This window comes from Pezoporus flaviventris, unplaced genomic scaffold (assembly GCF_033815535.1).
Source record: "Pezoporus flaviventris isolate CSIRO_AGI_PZ_B2104156 unplaced genomic scaffold, CSIRO_AGI_Pfla_v1 ptg000168l, whole genome shotgun sequence".
NCBI lineage: Eukaryota > Metazoa > Chordata > Aves > Psittaciformes > Psittacidae > Pezoporus > Pezoporus flaviventris.
The window spans coordinates 334,236-352,906 of NW_026892716.1; the positions used below are offsets into that span (position 1 = coordinate 334,236).

General features: G+C 65.9%; 2 protein-coding genes across 5 annotated transcripts; one reads left to right on the plus strand and one right to left on the minus strand.

The window, feature by feature from the left end:
• Positions 1–145: 145 nt before the first annotated feature.
• On the plus strand, positions 146–13,033 carry RRP8 (ribosomal RNA processing 8). Of its 4 annotated transcripts, XM_061480113.1 has the most exons (17): positions 146–335; positions 412–935; positions 1,007–1,136; positions 1,355–1,461; positions 1,545–1,641; positions 5,071–5,241; positions 5,975–6,274; positions 6,475–6,557; positions 6,767–6,905; positions 7,318–7,452; positions 7,550–7,673; positions 7,804–7,940; positions 8,491–8,604; positions 9,616–9,797; positions 10,041–10,266; positions 11,175–11,385; positions 12,575–13,033. In XM_061480113.1, exons 1-17 carry the CDS (start codon positions 243–245, stop codon positions 12,841–12,843), a joined length of 3,042 nt encoding a protein of 1,013 aa, XP_061336097.1. In that variant the 5' UTR covers positions 146–242; the 3' UTR covers positions 12,844–13,033. The 4 variants fall into 4 exon arrangements, with proteins under 4 accessions (XP_061336097.1, XP_061336098.1, XP_061336100.1 ...); XM_061480114.1 differs by lacking the exon at positions 146–335 and having other exon boundaries at positions 913–935; positions 1,027–1,136; XM_061480116.1 differs by lacking the exons at positions 146–335; positions 412–935; positions 1,007–1,136; positions 1,355–1,461; positions 1,545–1,641 and adding an exon at positions 3,408–3,565.
• A 741-nt stretch (positions 13,034–13,774) lies between these two features.
• On the minus strand, positions 13,775–16,781 carry LOC133283366 (FH2 domain-containing protein 1-like). Its single transcript, XM_061480064.1, has 9 exons — positions 16,536–16,781; positions 16,395–16,456; positions 16,218–16,320; positions 16,051–16,136; positions 15,607–15,707; positions 15,457–15,527; positions 15,282–15,389; positions 14,488–14,558; positions 13,775–14,411 (listed from the first exon to the last, which is right to left on the minus strand). The coding sequence occupies exons 1-9, from the start codon at positions 16,779–16,781 to the stop codon at positions 13,808–13,810; spliced, it is 1,452 nt and encodes a 483-aa protein (XP_061336048.1). The 3' UTR covers positions 13,775–13,807.
• Between the last annotated feature and the right edge of the window lie 1,890 nt (positions 16,782–18,671).

The following is an 18,671-nucleotide window of genomic DNA, read 5'->3' on the forward strand; positions in this document are numbered from 1 at the left end:
GGAGGGGCGTGGGGCTGCGGGGGCGGGGCGAGCGGGGCTCGGGGGCGGGGCGGGGGGCTCGGGGGCGGGGCTAGCGGGGCTCGGGGGCGGGGCAAGCGGGGCTCAAGGGGCGGGGCGTGGGGCTCGGGAGGCGGCTCAGGGCTCGGGGCTGCTCTGCCTCCCGGCCGCGTGTGGGCGCTGCTTCCACTGGTGCTGCCGGCGCCGCTCTGGCCCCGCCGGGCGGATACACGTGGTCCCGGCCCATGTTCGCGGAGCAAGAGTGGGACGATGGCTGCGAGGGCCCCGCCCGGGCTCTGTCGGGGCCCCGCGGCGCCCCCGAGGGCCCGGGCCGGCCGGTAAGGGCAGCGCGCTCTGGGCCGTCCGGGGCCGGTCCCTGGGCGGGGAGAGGTGACTGGAGCCCGCCGTCCGCAGGGCCCCGCGGCGGGGAGGCGGAAGCGGCGGCGGCCGGGGGCTGACGGTGAGACCCCGCGGAGGCGGCCCGGGGCCGGGGAGCGGCGGCGGAGCGCGCAGCGGCCGGACACAGGTACCACCGCCCGCGGGGCAGCCCCTGGAGCGGGGCCGGGACCCGCAGACAGGGCCGGGGAGCGGCCGAGCGCGGAGCCCGCGAAACCGGTGCGGAAGCTGAGCCGGCGGCAGCGGCTGAAGCGGCGCCCGGAGGAGCAGCAGCAGCAGCAGCTCCCTGCGGGCCCGGCGGCACCGGCAGCGGCGCCGCTGGGGCGGGCGGCGGCTCTGCGCGCCCGGATGGAGGAGCGGCTGCTGGCTGCCCGGTTCCGGTACATCAACCAGCAGCTCTACACGTCCAGCAGCCGGGAAGCGGCAAAGCTCTTCCGGGACGACCCCGAAGCCTTCCAGATCTACCACCGCGGCTTCACGCAGCAAGTGGGCCGCTGGCCCGAGAACCCGGTGCAGCGCATCGCGCACGCCCTGCGGCGGCGGTGAGCCGGGGCCGGCGGGCAGTGCAGGGGCCGAGGCGCGGGCAGCGCCCTGACCCCGGTCCCACCCCCAGGCCGTCCTCGCTCGTGGTAGCGGATTTCGGGTGCGGGGACTGCAAACTCGCCAAAAGCATCAAGAACAAAGTTCACTCCTTTGACCTGGTGCCGCTCAGCCCAGAGGTCACCGTCTGCGACATGGCCAAGGTGGCTGGGCGGGGATGCTGTGGGGCAGGAGAGGGGAATCAGGGGTCCCTCTCGGGGAACAGGTGCCTGTCTGGGGCACTGGGAAACCTCCCGCTCTCCAGAAGTGATGCCTGGCTGAATCCAGGAGCCTGGGTTTAGCAGCTTGTGGAAGGGCTGCCCCAGCCCTGTTGCCATCCTCATCTTCTTCCTGGGACGTGCGTCCCGGGAGTGTCCAACAGGTGCCTTTGGCAGACAAGTCAGTGGACGTTGCAGTGTTCTGCCTGGCGCTGATGGGCACCAACCTGCAGGAGATCCTGGAGGAAGCCAACCGGGTGCTGAAGCTGGGGTAAGCAGAGCCAAATGCACTGGGAGGTGTTACCTGAGCCGGAAGGTGCCGGTGCTGCCCCTGAGGGCTGGGGTGTTCCACAGGGGTACCCTGATGGTGGCCGAGGTGGCCAGCCGCTTCGAGGATATGCGAGCCTTCATGAGCGCAATGGCTCAGCTGGGCTTCAAAAGCATCTCCAAGGTGAATCCTCAGGGGAGCTGGTCTGGGGGTGCTGAGGACTTGGAGCATGCAGGGACTGAGGGCTGGGAGCATGTTTGGGGGACTTGGGACACACTGATGCTGTGATGTTGGGGGTCAGGGAGAGCTGGGCCAACTGGGGGTCATGGTCTGGGCTGGGAGCACTTGGGGCACATGGGGGATGTGATGCTAAGGGCTGGAAGGAGGTTTGGGGCACTCAGGGTCTGAAAGGGAGGGGAGACTGGGCGGGGGTTGTGGCACTCAGGGTGCACTGGGATGGGGTACCAGGGTTTGGGCTGGGGTTGGAGCACACTGGGCACAGTGGGGATGGGATCTGGGGTCTGGGACGGAGTTGGGGCACTCAGGGGAGGGGCTGCTGGATTTGAGGTGGCACAAGGAGGCTTGAGATGCAGCAGGTGTGGGGTGCTGGGATCTGGGGCAGCGCTGAGCACATGTGGTGCACTGGGGCCGGGCAGTGTTGGGCACGCGGGGTGCACTGGGGCTGGGCAGTGTTGGGCACGCGGGGTGCACTGGGGCTGGGCAGTGTTGGGCATGCGGGGTGCACTGGGGCTGGGCAGTGTTGGGCACGTGGAGTGCGCTGGGGCTGGGCAGTGCTGGGCACACGGCATGCACTGGGCCTGGGCAGTGTTGGGCACAGGGGGTGCACTGGGGCTGGGCAGTGTTGGGCGCGCGGGGTGCACTGGGGCTGGGCAGTGTTGGGCACGTGGGGTGCACTGGGGCTGGGCAGTGTTGGGCACGCGGGGTGCACTGGGGCTGGGCAGTGCTGGGCACACGGCATGCACTGGGCCTGGGCAGTGTTGGGCACGTGGGGTGCACTGGGGCTGGGCAGTGTCGGGCACAGGGGTTGCACTGGGGCTGGGCAGTGTTGGGCACACGGCATGCACTGGGGCTGGGCAGTGTTGGGCACACGGGGTGCACTGGGGCTGGGCAGTGTTGAGCACGTGGGGTGCACTGTGGCTGGGCTCTGGGCAGTGTTGGGCACGTGGGGTGCACTGGGGCTGGGCAGTGTTGGGCACGCGGGTGAACTGGGGCTGGGCAGTGTTGAGCACGTGGGGTGCACTGTGGCTGGGCTCTGGGCAGTGTTGGGCACGTGGGGTGCACTGGGGCTGGGCAGTGTTGGGCACGTGGGGTGCACTGGGGCTGGGCAGTGTTGGGCACGTGGGGTGCACTGGGGCTGGGCAGTGTTGGGCACACGGGGTGCCCTGGGGCTGGGCAGTGTTGGGCACACGGGGTGCACTGGGGCTGGGCAGTGTTGAGCACGTGGGGTGCACTGTGGCTGGGCTCTGGGCAGTGTTGGGCACGTGGGGTGCACTGGGGCTGGGCAGTGTTGGGCACACGGGGTGCACTGGGGCTGGGCAGTGTTGGGCACGCGGGTGCACTGCCGCTGTGGGGCGCTATGGGGCCCGTCGGTGCCAGTCGGTGACGCCGCTGCCCCAGGACCTCTCCAGCGCCTTCTTCCACCTGCTCGAGTTCTCCAAGACCGGGTCCCCCCGCGGCCGCCCCGTGCCGGGGCTGCGCTTGCGGCCCTGCCTCTACAAGCGCCGGTAGCTCCGGTCCCGCCCCGCCACCACCAATAAACAGCCTTTTTCCGCATTGCGTCAGCGTCCTGTGGGCGGGGCAAGGGGCGCGGCCACCAATGAGCGTGCTGTTTCGGCGCGGCGCCTCGGCTAGGTGGGCGCGGTCACCAATAAGCGCGCTGTTTCCATGTGGCGTCACGGCTCGGTAGGCGGGGTGAAGCGGCGCCTGCGCGGAGCGGCGGGGCCTGCGAGGCGGCGGGGCCGGGATGTCGGGGCCGGGCCCCGGTGCGGGGCCGCTGGACATCAACCGCGCGGGTGCCGCGGAGCTGCAGGGCGCGCTGCAGGGCATCGGCCGGCGCCGCGCCCGCGGCATCGTGCGCAAGAGAGAGGTGCGGGAGGGGGGCCGAGGAGGCGGCGGGAGCCCGCTCCGGGGGCGCGGCTGCGGCGGAAAGAGCCGCGTCCCGGGTGGGGCGGGCAACGCGTGAAAAACCGGCGGGCCAGGGCCGGGGTCCGGTGCCGGTGTTGGGCAGCGAGGGGAGGGGCCGGAGCGGGGGGCGGCTGGAGCTGGGATGGGTTCGGCCGGGCAGGAGGCGGTGGAGCGGGGTCGGGCAAGGGGCTGGGGCGCTGGCGGGGCAGCGGGGGTGGTGGAACTGCAGCACCGGGAGGACGGAACGGACTGGGGCAGGGGTTGTCACCGGAGTCGGGGTTACGCTGAGGGAGCAGCTGCAGGAGGGGTTCGGGGTGATGTGTGGTGGATGCTGGATGGAGCAGCCCTGAGGAGGAGGGCTTGGGGTGTTGGGTGAGGAGAAGCTCCCCATGACCCGGTTTCAGTGAGCGCTTGAGCTCAGAAATCCCCGTGTGCTGGGTGCACCCCCAGAGCGTGAGCAGCAGCTCAGGGAGGGGATCCTGCCCCTCTGCTGCGCTATGGGAAGGCCCCCCCCCCGCAGTCCTGATCCAGCTCTGGGGCAGCAGCACAAGAGGGACGTGGAGCTGTTGGAGCGAGGCCAGAGGAGGCCATGGAGCTGCTGTGAGGGCTGGAGCAGCTCTGCTCTGGAGCCAGGCTGAGAGAGCTGGGCTGGGGCAGCCTGGAGAAGAGAAGGCTCCTGAAGGGGAGACCTGAGAGCAGCTCCAGTGCCTGAAGGGGCTGCAGGGAACCCGGAGAGGGGCTTGGGACAAGGGCCTGTAGGGCCAGGCCAAGGGGAATGGCTTTAACCTGCCCGAGGGGAGACTGAGCTGAGCTCTTAGGCAGAAGCTCTTCCCTGGGAGGGTGCTGAGGCGCTGGCACAGGGTGCCCAGAGAAGCTGTGGCTGCCCCATCCCTGGCAGTGTTCGAGGCCAGGTTGGACACAGGGGCTTGGAGCAAGCTGCTCTAGTGGAAGGTGTCCCTGCCCAAGGCAGGGGTTGGAACTGGATGAGCTTTAAGCTCTCTTCAGCCCAACCCAGGCTGTGGTTCCATGATTTGGAATGGTCAGACCCTTGCTCTCTGTGTGACTCGTCACAGTGGACGTTCTCTATGCTGGGCCCCTCTCCAGCAGTCCGCGTCCCTGCTGTATTGGTGCCATGCTCCTGGTCTGCTGCTCTCCTGCTCAGAGGCAGCTCTGGTGCTGTGGCTGCTCCTTGTTCAGGGCAGGGGGCTGGGAGGGATTACATGGGAAGGGTTTTTTGGGAGAAGGCATCCCTCTCTTTGGATGGGAGCAGCAGTGAGGACAGGCCGTACAAAGGTATCTCCTGTACATGGCATTGCTACCCTCCTTCCCCTGAAGACTCAGAGGGAGCTGGTGGTCAGAAGAGGCAAAGGCTGGGAGCTCTGAACCAGCAGGAAGGAAACCAGGGTGTGAGTGAGCAGGCCCTGCTGCTCCCTGGATTTCTCAGCTTTGCTTTGACTCTTCTCACAGGAACTGAAAGGCTTCAGCTCGCTGGATGATCTTCTCCTCGTCAAGGGCATCACCACCCGCATTTTGGAGCTCAACAGCCAGCGAATGACTTGCAGGAGGAGACCAAGCAGTGAGGAAGAAGCGAGAGTGAGCCCTGGTCTGCAGGGGGACAATAAAGCTCTTGTGCCCCAGGTAGGACAAGAAAGTTTGGAGTCATGGAAACAGAGTGAGCTGGATTGGGAAAGACCTGTAAGATCATCCAGTACAACCGCCCCAGCACTGCCAAGGCCACCACTGCCCCATGGCACTGAGGCCTCGTCTCCCCGGGGTGTGAACCCTTGCAGGGACGGTGCCTGCAGCCCTGCCCTGGGCAGCCTGTTCCAATGCCTGAGCACCCTTTGGGGCAGGAATTGTTCCTCAGCTCCATCTAAACCTGCCCTGGGGCAGCTCCACTTGTCCCCTCCCTTGTTCCTTGAGAGCAGAGCCCAGCCCCTCCTGGCTCCATCCTCTCAGGCAGTTGTAGGCAGTGATCAGCCCCCCCCCCCAAGCCTTCTCTTCTCCAGCCTGAACCCCCCAGGTCCCTCAGCCCTTCCCCATCACACTTGGGCTCCAGGCCCTGCACCGGCTCCGCTGCCCTTCTCTGCCCCTGTTCCAGCACCTCAATGTCTCCCTCGTAGTGAGGGGCCCAGAACTGAACACAGGATACGGGGGAAGGGGGGATTCGGTCTCGCTGCAGCTGTGGAGCTGGGATGTGGCCTGTCCCTAGAGTGTGCCCATGACCCCTGGGAACTCCTCAGCTCCACAGTCTGTTCCCTGCTCCTCATCTCAGGCTCTGCACTGCAGAGGGCAGCTCCTTCACCCCTTGGCCCCAGGGCACCCCTGTAGCAGCACAGCCAGACCTGACCCTGCCCCCCCTCTGCTGCAGGCAGGGGCTGAGGAGGAGGCAGAGGCTGCAGGCGCCTGGGAGCCGGAGTGCGCTGGGAGCACAGGGCCTGGGCTGGAGGCTGATGGCTCCGGCAGGCACCGGGCACAGGAGCCACTCAGCTCCACAGGCTGCGGGGAGCAGGAGGAGGACGAGGAGGAAGAGGAGGAGGAGGGGAGCTGCTACAGCGAGGAAGGGGAGGATGGTGGCAACGTCTACTTCTATTACACCATTGGCGAACGCTGGATCGACTACCTGCAGCGGACGGAGGATGGTGGCCTCCTCCGGCACGTGAGACCGAAGGTAACAGCCCCAGGCTGCAGCTTCACCCCAGAGGCTGGCGCTGGTGGCTGGAGCTGGCACTGGCACATGGCCTGTGGGGCTGTTGTGGGAGCTGGTGACCTCAGCACCTCCGGGCCTGCTGCCATGGTGGTGCCAGCTTGGGCCTCCTTTGGGCAGGAAGGTGCGACCCCAGAAGGGTTTGGCATGTCTTCTCCTTGCAGATGAAGAGAAAGTCAGAGAACGGCCTCGATGGCAGAGCCCTCTCCCCGGGCAAGAAGCTGCGCAAGGGCTCCGAGTACAGCAGGTGAGATGGACAGGAAGCGCACCTGGCTACCAGAGCAGCCCTCAGCCATCTGGGTGTCCTTCTGCCAGAGCCACCCTCAGCCGTTTGGGTGTCCTACCAGTGGCAGGGGACCGTGCAGGCTCCTGGCTGGTGGGGCTGGGTTGCTCTGTTCTGGGACCCCTTGGCACGGTGTGGCTGTGCCGACGTGGTGTCTCCCTGCTGTGGTGCAGGACCCTGGGTCCCTGCACCCCCAGTCCCACCACCACCTTCGGGGACCTTCGCAACGCCAAGGCAGGCCCAGCCCGGCGCCGCCGCATCCCCTCGGTGGCCCCCCCGCCTGAGCTGCAGGACTGGCTCCGCACCTTCCAGGTAGGCTGGTGCCAAAGGGCTCCCACAGGAACACTGGGAGCTTGGGGTTTGGTGGATGTGCAGGAGGGGAACCAAGCCCTGGGGAGCCCATCAGCGTGGAGCCCTCCTCACGCAGGGGTTTGGGTTGATGTTTGGTGAGGTTTTGCCTCAGGTGAGGGAGCACAGGGTGGTGTTGGCCTGGCTCCTGCTCTCCTTCAACCTGAGGGTTATTGCTTTGTCCATGATTCCTGGAGCACCCAGCCCCATCTCTGGCTCTGCTCTACCTTGAGGTCCAGGTACCAGAGCCCTGTCCTGCTCCAGTGGCCCACTAGCCCTTTCTGCCTATGCTGGTTGGTGCCTGTGGGGTTGGTGCCTGTGGGGTTGGTGCGGGCTGCCCTGGGTGCAGGCAGCGTGACCCATGTCCTCTCCTCAGCGGTGGAGTGGCCCAGAGAAGCTGCTTGCTCTGGATGAGCTCATCGACCGCTGCGAGCCCTCCCAGATCAAGTACATGATGCAGGTCATTGAGCCCCAGTTCCAGAGAGACTTCATTTCCCTGCTGCCCAAGGAGGTGAGTTGAGCCAAGGGATGCGCTGGGCACCCATCACCAGCCATAGGAGTGCCCCTGGAGTTCCTGGTGCCCCTTTGACTTGGTGTCCTCTCTGCAGCTGGCACTCTATGTCCTCTCCTTCCTGGAGCCTCGGGACCTGCTCCGCGCTGCCCAGACCTGTCGCTACTGGAGGGTCTTGGCTGAGGACAACCTGCTCTGGAGGGAGAAGTGCCGTGAGGAAGGTAAAGCCTTTCATCCATGCAGCACCAGGGAGCCCACAGCACCCAGCGTGTGCTCACCTGAGCTCCCCCAGGGTGCGGGAATGCCCCCGCCGTGTCCTGTGTCACATCCCGCGGTGGTTCCCTCCCGCAGGCATCGAGGAGCCCCTGAACCTGCGGAAGCGGCGCCTGCTCAGCCCTGGCTTCATGTACAGCCCCTGGAAATTCGCCTTCATGCGGCAGCACAAGATCGACATGAACTGGCGCAGCGGGGAGCTCCGAGCCCCCAAGGTGGGTGCCTCGGGGTGTCCTGGTGAGAACCAGGCTCCAGAGTTTTCCCATGTGGGAAGTTGGAGCACGAAGGAAGTAGCAGAGAAACATCTGTGACAGCTGGATGAGAACAACACCAGGAATTGTCAGAGTGCCTCAGGAAGAGGCGGACAGGTCTGACCTGTCCTGAGGAGGCACCAGCCACAGGCATCCACCTGGAAATATGTGTGGGAAGCTCTTCAGAGGGATCTGGACAGGCTGGATTGATGGGCCAAGGGGATGAGGTTCAAAGAGACAAAGGGCTGGGTCCTGATGGGTCCCAACCCCATGGAGTCCTCCAGGCTTAGAGCAGGAAAAGGGTCAGGGGGTGCTTGGAAGTCCCTTCCAATCCAGACTGTTATGTGAGTCTGATTTTTAGATGATCTGGGACAGAGTGGTGGCTCTGAGCTCCAGGTGGCCTTCAGAGCCACAAGGGTCCAGCCAGGTTTTGAAGTCCCTGGGTAGCCCCCAGCAGTAGCCACCAGATGTCCACACCGGGCTCTGAGCCTCACTCCTGGTGTTCCCCATGCAGGTGCTGAAGGGACACGACGACCACGTCATCACCTGCCTGCAGTTCTGCGGCAACCGCATCGTCAGCGGCTCCGATGACAACACCCTCAAAGTGTGGTCGGCTGTGACAGGGGAGGTGAGACCTGGTCCTGCCCGAGTGGGGGGCTGGGAGAGGCCTTGTAGTGGATTTTGTCTGATACAGATCCTGTATCAGCACAGGTGCCACAGCAGGGCCAGGGCAGGGATTGTCCCCTTGTGCTGGGCACTGGTGAGGCCACACCTTGAATCCTGAGTTCATCTCTGGGCCCTTCACTGCAAGAGAGACATTGAGGTGCTGGAGCGGGGCCAGAGAAGGGCACTGGAGCTGGTGCAGGGCCTGGAGCCCAAGTGTGATGGGGAAGGGTTGAGGGACGTGGGGGGTTCAGTGTGGAGAAGAGAAGGCTCAGGGGGGACCTGATGGCTGCCTACAAGTGCCTGACAGGAGGATGGAGCCAGGAGGGGCTGGGCTCTGCTCCCAAGGACCAAGGGACAAGATGGGACAAGAGGAAACGGCCTCAAGCTGCACCAGGGCAGGTTTAGACGGAGCTGAGGAACAATTCCTGCCCCAGAGGGTGCTCAGGCATTGGAACAGGCTGCCCAGGGCAGGGCTGCAGGCACCGGCCCTGCAAGGGTTCACACCCCATGGAGACGAGGCCTCAGTGCCATGGGGCAGTGGTGGCTTTGCAGTGCTGGGGAGCAGTTGCACTGGGTGGTGCTGAAGCTCTTTCCCAGCCTGGTTGGTTCCATGATTTGTCCCGTCTCTGAGGAGATCTGACAGAGCCTCTGGCTGCAGGAGCTGTCTTAAGCCACCAGTCTGATGGTGCAGTGCCAAATGAGCAAGAGTTGGCTACACTTGTGTTTTCAGCTCAGGTCAGCAAGTGTGGAGCATCTTCCTGGAGATGCAGGAGGGCAGGAAACTCAGTTGGGTTCAGAGGACCATGTCATGGAGAGGACTCTGGTGGGGTCTGGTGCAGGGAGTGGATCACTGAGGGATGAACCTCGTGGATGCTGCAGCGGGGCGGGAGGGGGGGTTGTCCTGTGCTCTGCTGCTCCTTTGCCACATTGTGGAGCCTTTCCCAATGCAGTGTCCCCATCCCGCCCCTCGCAGTGTGTGCAGACCCTGGTGGGTCACACCGGTGGTGTGTGGTCATCACAGATGAGGGACAGCATCGTCATCAGCGGCTCCACGGACCGGACCCTCAAAGTGTGGAACGCGGACACGGGCGAGTGCGTGCACACGCTCTACGGGCACACGTCTACCGTGCGCTGCATGCACCTGCACGGCAACAGGTACGGGCAGGGGGGCTTCAGCTGCCCGCTGTGCTGGGAGGGTTTGGAGCTGGGTGAGCTTTAAGGTCCCCAAAGCAGTCCATAGGTCTATGATGTGGGGCTTGGGCTGGGCTGGGGTGTGGGCACAGAGGTGGATCTGTGGCTGTGCGGGAAGAGGTTTCCCTCAGGAGGAAAAGCTGCTCCTCGGGGTTGCCTCCATCGCCCGAGGTCAGATGTGGTTGTGCTCCATGTCCATGCCCACAGGGTGGTGAGCGGCTCTCGGGACGCGACGCTGCGCCTGTGGGACATTGAGACGGGGCAGTGCCTGCACGTGCTCATGGGGCACGTGGCTGCTGTGCGCTGTGTGCAGTACGATGGGCACAAGGTGGTGAGCGGTGCTTACGACTACACAGTGAAGGTGTGGGACCCCGAGAGCGAGAGCTGCACCCACACACTGCAGGGACACACGAACCGCGTCTACTCCCTGCAGGTAACACCCTGGAGCCCCTGTCCCTCCCACTGATGGCCCCAGGGACACATGGGCTATGTCTGATCCCTGCAGGGGAGGCCCTCTGCCCTGCTCCCTGACACCACAGGTGTGCTGCAGGGACACACACCCTGAGGAGAAGGACTTTAGGTGTTGGGTGAGGAGAAACTCCCCATGACCCGGCTTCAGTGAGTGCTTGAGCCCAGAACCGCCCCCCCCCCGTTTGCTGGGCTGCGCTATGGGGAGACCCCACCTGCAGTCCTGATCCAGCTCTGGGGCAGCAGCGTAAGAGGGATGTGGAGCTGTTGGAGTGAGGCCAGAGGAGGCCATGGAGCTGCTGCGAGGGCTGGAGCACCTCTGCTCAAGCCAGGCTGAGAGAGCTGGGCTGGGGCAGCCTGGAGAAGAGAAGGCTCCTGAAGGGGAGACCTTAGAGCAGCTCCAGTGCCTAAAGGGGCTGCAAGAAGCCTGGAGAGGGGCTTGGGACAAGGGCCTGTAGGGCCAGGCCAAGGGGAATGGCTTGAACCTGCCCCAGGGGAGACTGAGATGAGCTCTTAGGCAGAAGCTCTTCCCTGGGAGGGTGCTGAGGCGCTGGCACAGGGTGCCCAGAGAAGCTGTGGCTGCCCCATCCCTGGCAGTGTTCAAGGCCAGGTTGGACACAGGGGCTTGGAGCAAGCTGCTCCAGTGGAAGGGGTCCATGCCTGTGGCAGGGGTTTGGGAATGGAGGAGCTTTAAGCTCTCTCCAGCCCAACCCAGGCTTGGGTTCTTTGAATACGCTGCCAGTCACATGCGCACCTGGATTAGCTGCAGGGGACACAAGAATGTCTCTCAAGCAGCTGTGCCCTGTCCCTGACCGCAGGCTGGTATTGCCCCTTCCCCTGCTCAGGCTATGCTGATTGTGTCTCCCTGGGCAGTTTGATGGGACGCACATTGTGAGCGGCTCCCTGGACACATCCATCCGTGTATGGGACGTGGAGAGCGGGAACTGTCTGCACACCCTCATGGGGCACCAGTCGCTCACCAGCGGCATGGAGCTGCGGGACAACATCCTCGTGTCCGGCAACGCCGACTCCACCGTCAAAATCTGGGACATCAAGACAGGCCAGTGCCTGCAGACGCTGCAGGGTGAGTGCTGGAACGGGGCAGCTCCTCCTGCTGCGCGCTGGGGACACGTGTGGCTGCTAGATGGGGCAGGGCAGAGGTTGTCAAGGGGGCTCCCAATGGGGTTGTGGTGGGAGCATGGAACTGAGGGATCCCAAAGTCCTAGCACAGGCTGGGGCTGACAGCTAGAGAGCAGTTGAGCTGAGACCTGGGAGAGTTGATGGATGAGAAGCTGACCATGAGGCAGCAGTGTGACCTTGAGCCAGGAGGGACAGGAATATGCAGGGGTGCATCAGGAGGAGTGTGGCAGCAGGTTGAAGGGGGATCATCCTCCCCCTTTCCTTGACGCTGGTGAGGCCACATCTGGAGTCCTGTGTCCAGTGCTGGGCTCCTCAGGACAAGAAAGACGAGGTACTGGAAGGCTTCCAGTGGAGGCTACAAGGATGGTCGGGGGGTCTGGAGCATATCTGATGAGAAGACGTCTCAGAACTGAAAGACTAGATTATCTTCTAGTGGAAGGTGTCCCTGCCCATGGGATAGGGTTGGAACTGGATGAAGTTTAAGGTCCCTTCAACCCAAACCACTCTGGGATTCTGTTCTGTGAGAAACTGCCAGAACTGGGCCTGTTGAGTCTGGAGAAGAGCAGCCTGAGAGGGGATCTCATCAATGCAGATCAATATCTCAAAGTTGGGTGCCAGACTCTTCTCAGTGGTGCCCAGTGACAGGATGAGGAGCAATGGCCGTAAACTAAAACACAAGTTTCCTAGGAATCATAGAATGAATCCTGGAATCCCAGTCTGGTTTGTGTTGGAAGGGACCTTAAAGCTCCTCCAGTTCCAAACCCTGCCATGGGCAGGAATACCTTCCAAAGAGCAGGTTGCTCCTGGCCTTGAACACTGCCAGGGATAGGGCAGCCACAGCTTCTCTGGGCACCCGTTGCCAGCACCTCAGCACCCTCATAGGGAGGAGCTTCCTTACATCTGACCTGAATCTCCCCTAAACACGAGGAAGAACAATGTGAGGGAGAACTTCCTTCCACTGCGGGTGGCAGAGCCCTGGCACAGGCTCCACAGAGCTTTGTGGAGTCTCCACCTCAGACATCCCAACCCCTCCATGGACACACTCCTGTGCCCTGCTCCGGGCAGCCCTGCCCTGGGGGTGGGTTGGAGCCGATGATCTCCAGCGGTTCTGACTGCGGTCGCTCTGCTCCTAGGGCCCAGCAAGCACCAGAGCGCCGTGACCTGCCTGCAGTTCAGCTCCAAGTTCGTGGTGACCAGCTCGGACGACGGCACCGTCAAGCTCTGGGACCTAAAAACGGGCGAGTTCGTGCGCAACCTGGTGGCGCTGGAGAGCGGCGGCAGCGGCGGAGTCGTGTGGCGCATCCGCGCCTCCAACACGAAGCTGGTTTGTGCCGTGGGCAGCCGCAACGGCACCGAGGAGACCAAGCTGTTGGTGCTGGACTTCGATGTGGACCTCAAGTGAGCCCGGGCAGGCCAGGCCGGTGCCGGGGCCCGCGGGCTGGGCCGGGGCCGGGGCCGGTGCCGGTGCCGGTGGGGCGGGCCCCGCACAGGCATCTCCCGCCTGAGCCCCCGGGGTGTTATTTATATGTGTGGAGGCCGCGGGGGACAGCAGCATGTTTTGTACACACTAATATATCGATTTATTTCTGTAACCGGGGCCTCCTCCTCCCCCCCCCCCCACTGAGCTCTGCTCCTTTGGGATGGCGCCAGCATTCCCGCGAGGCATGGGCCTCAGCAAACAGCCCCTGCCCTGCTGGCATCTGCCCAGAGAGCCACAGCCTGGGCTCCAGCCTGTTTTCTGGGCCCAGTAATGGGCTGGGAGTGGAACTGGGATCTCATGGAATGGTTTGGGTTAAAAGAGACTTTAAAGCCCTCAGCATAAGAGGGATGTGAAGCTGTTGGAAGGTGTTCTTGCCCATGGGGCAACTCTGTTCCAACACAAACCATCCCCATTCAGTTCAGAAGAACCACCCTGGCACTGCTGGAGCAGATTCCCTGGAGCTGTTCAACATCCTCTGTCCTCAGGGGTGTTGAGGACACCCCTGCCTCCAATGAGGCAGGACCCAGCCTGCCCTGCCCCCTCTGGGGGGGCCACCGAACTCCTCCATGAGCAGCCCCGCAGCACCCTGCAGCATCCACCCGTGCAACCACCAGCACCACAGCAGTGACAGCACAGTGCCGGGTGGGGTGGCAAGGCCATGGGTCAGTACTGGGGGACACGATGGAAGGGGTGAGATGTGGCCGTAAGAGACACGACTGTGGGGGGCACATGAGGGGATGTGATAGCTATGGGGGTACGTGGGGGCCAGGGGCGGGAGGCGCTGGTCATGCGGGAGCCCGGGTTGGTCTCATCGTTTATTATCAAATCGCTCGGGGGGGGGGGGGCGGGGACGGGGACGGACACGGGACAGGGAAACAGCGCGGGCTCAGCTCGGGGGGGCCCCGCGGCCCGGCCCCGCCGCCAGGCGCCGCAGGAGGCGCAGCACGGCCCAGCCCTGGCGGGGGGCGGCCGGGGCCGAGGGGGGCGGCTCGGGGCTGGGGCCGAGCGGGAGCGCCCCAACAGCAGCACCGGCCGGGGGCAGCGGCGCGGGAACGGGCGGGTCCTGCTGGGGCGGGGCGGGCTCGGAGCCGCGGCGCGGGGGCTGCGGGGTGAGCGGGGCGCGGCGCGGGGCGCCGGTGTCGGGGGGCGCGGAGCAGGCGGCGATGGAGTGGCGCTTCCCGCGCTCCAGCTGCAGCCGCCGGCGCTGCGCCTGCTCCCGGCGGCCGTTGTCGCCCGCGGCCGCGCGCAGAGCGAGCGCGAAGCGGTGCAGGACGGAGCAGAGCGCCGGGAGCGCGCCCGCCGCCGCCTCCTCGCAGAAGAAGTCGAGCGTGGCGGCGGCCGCGCGCTGCTGCTGCTCCAGGGCGCGCCAGGCCGCGCGCAGCTCCTCCTCGGCCGCGCGCAGGAACGGCGCCGCCGCGCTCAGCCCGCGCGCCCCCGCGAGCCGCCCCGCGAGCCGCCGCAGCTCCCGCTCCACCTCGGCCGCGTCGATGCTGCGGGGGGAGGAGGGCTCCGGTCACCGCCTGCGCCGCAGCCCCGCGGGGCCGCTGCAGCGGGGCCGCCCCTCACCGCGAGGCCAGGCCCACGTGGCGCAGCTTGTCCGGGAAGTCCAGCAGGGTCCGGTCCATCCGGGCCGCTTCCTGCGGGGGAGGCCACAGCGTCACCGGGGGCCACAGCCCGCGGCCGCGTCCCTGCCGGAGTGAGCTGAACCGAGGCACACGAGGAGAGAGAGGAACACGCTTGGGGGGCACTGATGGTCTCCCAAAGGACCTGAGAGCAGCTCCAGTGCCTAAGGGGGCTACGGGAAACCTGGAGAGGGGCTTTGGACAAGGGCCTGTGGGGCCAGGCCAAGGGGAATGGCTTTAACCTGCCAGAGGGGAGACTGAGCTGAGCTCTTAGGCAGAAGCTCTTCCCTGGGAGGGTGCTGAGGCGCTGGCACAGGGTGCCCAGAGAAGCTGTGGCTGCCCCATCCCTGGCAGTGCTCAAGGCCAGGTTGGACACAGGGACTTGGAGCAAGCTGCTCTATGGAAGGGGTCCCTGCCTGTGGCAGGGGTTGGAGCTGGAGGGGCTTTAAGGTTCCTGCATCCCAAACCAGGCTGGGATTCCATGAGAAGGGGGCACAAGGGGCTGGGGTGATGGTGACTGGCAAGGACACCCCAGCACTGTTGCAGAAGGCTCAGCAGCATCTCCGCATGGGCAGAGATTGAAGAACTGTGCTGGACCTCATCTGCTGGATAAACAACATCCTCCCCTGCACCGGGCAGCGCGTCCCACAGGAGCGACCTTGAGCAGGACATGGGCAAGAGCCACCAGGCTCCCACTAGGGGCCCATGGGGGGCTCCTCGCAGCTGCCGCGTGCTCACCATGGCCACGAAGTGCAGCAGGTCCATGCCGGGCTCGTTGCCCTTGGTGTCGGGGAGCTTGAGCAGCGAGGCGAGGCGGAAGCCGGCGGCGCTGCCGGCGTAGCCCCCCTGGGTGCAGACAGGTGAGCGCAGCCCCTCACGGCAGCACCGGGGCAGCGCCCGCGCCCGCGCTCACCGCGTTCAGGTGGTTGCCGGCGCTCAGGATGAGGTGCAGGATGCGGTGCAGCTCCTCACACTCCATCAGCTCTATGGGGCAGCAGCCGGGGGGAGTGAGCAGCTGGGAGGGGGCGCAGCCCATGCCCCGAAACCCCACGGGGCCGCTCACCGGCACCGGCGGCCGCCAGGGTCTGGATGGAGCCGCGGAGGGCGCGGAGCCGCGGGGAGAACTCCTCCTGCAGCACCAGCAGCTCCAGGCGCTGGGCGTAGCTGGCGGGGATGGGGGAACGAACACGCAGAGCGTGGGACCCCCCCCAGCTCATGGGAACCGCTAATGTGTGGGACCCCTCCAATGCATTGGAAACCACCCCAATTCATGGGAGCCCCCCCCAGTGTGTGGGACTCCCCTGATGAATGGGACCCCCTCTCCCCAGTGTGTATCCTCCCCAAAGTGACATCCCCCATCCCTCATCCCCCCAGTTTATGGCAACCCCCGGGTGTGTAGGGCCCTCTCCCCAGTGTGTGACCCCACCCCAATGTGTGGCACCAGCCCCCTCCGAAAGCAGTGGCCCCCACCCGTGTGGGACACCCCCCGTCCATGTGTCCCCCCGACCTGGGCACCCGGGTCAGCAGCACCATGAAGCGCTCGGGCTCGGGGAGCTGCCGGGGACTACCGAGGTGCGCTCCCAGCCGGGCGACCTGCGGGCGGGGAAGAGGCTCGGGGGGGGGGGTGCACCGGGAACCCCCGCCCCGCGCACCCCTGCGTACCCCGGCTCCCACCTCCGCGGCGCTGGGCAGCAGCCGGGACAGCTCCAGAAGCTTCTCTGCCCCATAGGGAGCCCCGACGCCCTCCTCGATGTCCCTCACTACCTGCTCGACGGGGCTGGGGGCACGTTGGGCACCGGTGACCCCCGGACCGGACCCGGGGGCGCGGGGGGGTCCCGGGTCCCCGCTCACCGCTTGAGCTGCTTGAGGAAGACGCCGAGGGCGAGGCTCCGCTTGTGCTCCAGCAGCGCGGCCTGGGGGGTGCGGAAGGGGGGGGGGGGGTCAGGGGGGGCTGCGGGAGGGGTCCCGCTGGGCGCAGGGTTTGGGTCTCACCGCGGGCGCCGGGCGCTGCCCCGGGGCGACCCCGCGGGGCTCCCGGAACAGCGCCCGGAGCCGGGGCAAGTCCAGCGGCGGGAGCAGCGCGGGCGGCGGGGCCCAGACCGAGCGGCGGCCCCGCACCCGCCAGGCGGGGACCGGCTCCCAGTGCAGCGCCCGCAGCCGCGCACCCGGCGACAGCGCTGGGGGGGGCGGCGGCACCGGCGGCGGCACCGGCGGGGGCGGCGGCACCGGAGAGCCCATGGCCGGGACCGGGGAGCCCATGGCCGGGACGGGACAGCGGCACCTGTGGCTGCGGAGCTCCTCCCCCGGCCCCGCCCCGGGCAGCGGGTAACGGCGGAGGGCGCTGAGCCCGTCCCGTTCGCCCGCTCGGGGTTGGTCCCGGCCCCGCTGTAGGTTCTCCCCCCACAAAGGACACCCCGAACCCCGGTGTCCGCCGCTCACTCCCGGCCGGGCTAGGCCGGTCCCAGCGGCGCTGCAGGAGCAGGTACTGGAGCGGCAAATGCCGGTGGGAATGAACCAACCCCCCCCCGAGGCAGGGCACCCCCTGCGCCCTGGGATGGGTTTAATCCTGACACCCACCCGGAGCCTAACCCAGCCCCGGAGCCTGACGGGTGCGGGAACTGAACCATCGGATCAGCTGCGCTGGGAAACAGCTTCAACATCATCCAGTGCAACCGCTCCCCAGCACTGCCGAGGCCACCCCTGACCCATGGCACCGAGGACCTCGGCTACTCTTATCCCGTGAGGCGGGGGAGCGAGCCCCGAGGGTGGATCTCGCTCCGGGGACAGCAGCAGGTGAGTTTGAGTGGGGCGGTGCAGCTGCCAGAGCGTAGCACAGGGGTTTAAAGGCTAGCTCGGGAAGGATGGAAACCAACTACGGAGGGGCGAAAGCTCGGTCTTGATTTTCAGCACGATCACAGACCGTGAACGCGGGGCCTCACGATCCTGCTGGCTTTTGGGGTTTGAAGCGGGAGGTGTCAGAAGTTACCACAGGGAAAACTGGCTTGTGGCGGCCAAGCGTTCATTGCGACGTCGCTTTTTGATCCTTCGATGTCAGCTCTTCCTATCATTGTGAAGCAGAATCCACCAAGCGTTGGGTTGTTCACCCACTAACAGGGAACGTGAGCTGGGTTTAGACCGTCGTGAGACAGGTTAGTTTTACCCTACTGATGTGTTGCTGCAATAGCAGTCGGGCTCAGTGCGAGAGGCGCCGCAGGGTCAGAGCCCTGGTGCCGCGCCTGGCCCGAGGCTGCAGCCTGCGGGCTGACGGCTGAACGCCTCCGAGCCAGAATCCGGCCCGCACGCAGCGGTACCGCGGCGCCGCCGCCGCCTCGCTGGGCTCAAGAGAGCCGCCCGCCCGCCTGGGGCGCGGTGGTCCCGGCGCGGAGCTCGGGACCGGAGGGGCGGGCGGGTGCGGAGCCGCCTCTCCCCTGCCGCGCCCCGCACGACCGCGGTGCGCCCGGCGCTCGATCCTCCGCAGGCGCCCTGCCTCTGGGCCGGGGTTTCGCAAGGAGCGGGGCAGCTCCCTCGCTGCGCTCCGCTGAGAACTCGCCCTCGGCACAAGCGGTTGCGTTTTCTTCCTGGGGGTTGGAGCTGGATGACCTCAAAATCCTTTCCAAACCAAACCGTTCTGATTCTACACGGGGTGTGAACCCTTGCAGGGCCGGTGCCTGCAGCCCTGCCCTGGGCAGCCTGTTCCAATGCCTGAGCACCCTCTGGGGCAGGAATTGTTCCTCAGCTCCATCTAAACCTGCCCTGGTGCACCTTGAGGCCGGTTCCTCTTGTCCCCTCCCTTGTTCCTTGGGAGCAGAGCCCAGCCCCTCCTGGCTCCATCCTCCTGTCAGGCACTTGTAGGCAGCCATCAGGTCCCCCCTGAACCTTCTCCATCTGAACCCCCAGGTCCCTCAGCCCTTCCCCACACTTGGGCTCCAGGCCCTGCACCAGCTCTGCTGCCCTTCTCTGGCCCCGCTCCAGCACCTCAATGTCCCTCTTGCAGTGAAGGGCCCAGAGCTGAACTCAGGATTCAAGGTGGGGCCTCACCAGTGCCCAGTGCAGGGGCACAATCCCTGCCCTGGCCCTGATCCAGGCCAGGATGCTGGGGGCTTCCTGGCTGCCTGGGCACAAGCTGCT

Bases quoted from the DNA above. Each gene is read 5' to 3' on its own strand.
- LOC133283366 (XM_061480064.1), bottom strand. From the start codon at position 16,781: ATGGGCTCTCCGGTGCCGCCGCCCCCGCCGGTGCCGCCGCCGGTGCCG. The intron at 15,528-15,606 runs GTGAGCGGCCCC...GCTGCCCCATAG, and splicing joins CCTGGCGGCCGCCGGTGCCG to AGCTGATGGAGTGTGAGGAG. The intron at 14,559-15,281 runs GTGAGCACGCGG...CCTCCCCCGCAG, and splicing joins TGCTGCACTTCGTGGCCATG to GAAGCGGCCCGGATGGACCG.
- RRP8 (XM_061480113.1), top strand. From the start codon at position 243: ATGTTCGCGGAGCAAGAGTGGGACGATGGCTGCGAGGGCCCCGCCCGG. The intron at 7,674-7,803 runs GTAAAGCCTTTC...TCCCTCCCGCAG, and splicing joins GGAGAAGTGCCGTGAGGAAG to GCATCGAGGAGCCCCTGAAC. The intron at 11,386-12,574 runs GTGAGTGCTGGA...CTCTGCTCCTAG, and splicing joins GTGCCTGCAGACGCTGCAGG to GGCCCAGCAAGCACCAGAGC.